The sequence below is a fragment of the Octopus bimaculoides genome, chromosome 20 (genome assembly GCF_001194135.2).
Source record: "Octopus bimaculoides isolate UCB-OBI-ISO-001 chromosome 20, ASM119413v2, whole genome shotgun sequence".
Taxonomy (NCBI): Eukaryota; Metazoa; Mollusca; class Cephalopoda; order Octopoda; family Octopodidae; genus Octopus; species Octopus bimaculoides.
Genome location: NC_069000.1, coordinates 14,635,785 through 14,636,645, shown reverse-complemented (window position 1 = coordinate 14,636,645; position 861 = coordinate 14,635,785). Strand labels below are relative to the sequence as shown.

General features: G+C 33.3%; 1 protein-coding gene across 6 annotated transcripts in view; it reads right to left on the bottom strand.

Annotated features, from left to right (window-relative positions):
• LOC106872148 (monocarboxylate transporter 12) overlaps positions 1-861 on the bottom strand; it is a 40,558-nt gene that overhangs the window by 13,196 nt on the left and 26,501 nt on the right. For all 6 annotated transcript variants that reach the window (XM_052975121.1, XM_014919025.2, XM_014919023.2 and 3 more), the window contains exon 2: positions 275-512. In XM_052975121.1, coding sequence (XP_052831081.1) covers positions 275-488 — 214 coding nt within the window. In that variant the 5' untranslated portion in view covers positions 489-512. The remainder of the gene's footprint in view (positions 1-274; positions 513-861) is intronic.

The window sequence follows — 861 nt, the reverse complement described above, 5'->3', positions numbered from 1 at the left end:
TATATATATATATATATATATATATGTATATATATATATGTACATACACACACACACACACACGCACACACACACACACACATATATATATACATTGCTTGAATGGTAGCTGACAGAGCAGGTAAAATGTGTGTGTTGCTAATGATTAATATCTCCACAGGTTAGTGCTTTATAGTAGTGACATTAGATTTTTTTTAACATGCATAAATTCTAGTTGTATTGGCATAATAAAGTCAACAAGCAAAGACAATACAAAAAGAAAGACTATATTTACCAACGACCAAGTAACTTCCATTCAGGACGGACATAACCCAAGACGTCTCTGAATTGGTGCCTCCAAACTCAATGATTAAGTCATTAAGGAAGACTCCAACGCTAAGACATATTCCATCCACCAGAACACTGATCATGAAGGAAGAAAATGTCACTACCCAACCCCATCCACCATCAGGGGCCACAGACATAGCTGGTAAGTCATGGCTTGGCATAATCTCTCAGAGGATCAAGCAACACTGCAACAAAGAAAGAAATTGTAATATATTAATGTGTAGTATACAATAATCAGATATGAATTATAATCAAACCACATAAATTATTAACAAGTTTAGGCAAGATTCAACCAGCTTGAAGTCAATTAAAATAGACAAGTCATTTGCTATATATATATATAATGGAAGTGTAGGCATAGGTCTTTGGTCTAGGATCTTGTTTCACTATCACATGGTTTTAGTCTCGCTTCCACTGCATTGCATCTCGGGAAGTGTTTTCTGCAATAGCCTCAGATTGACAAATAATCTGTGACAGAAATTTGTATACAAAAGCTAATATATATATATATATATATATATATATATATATATA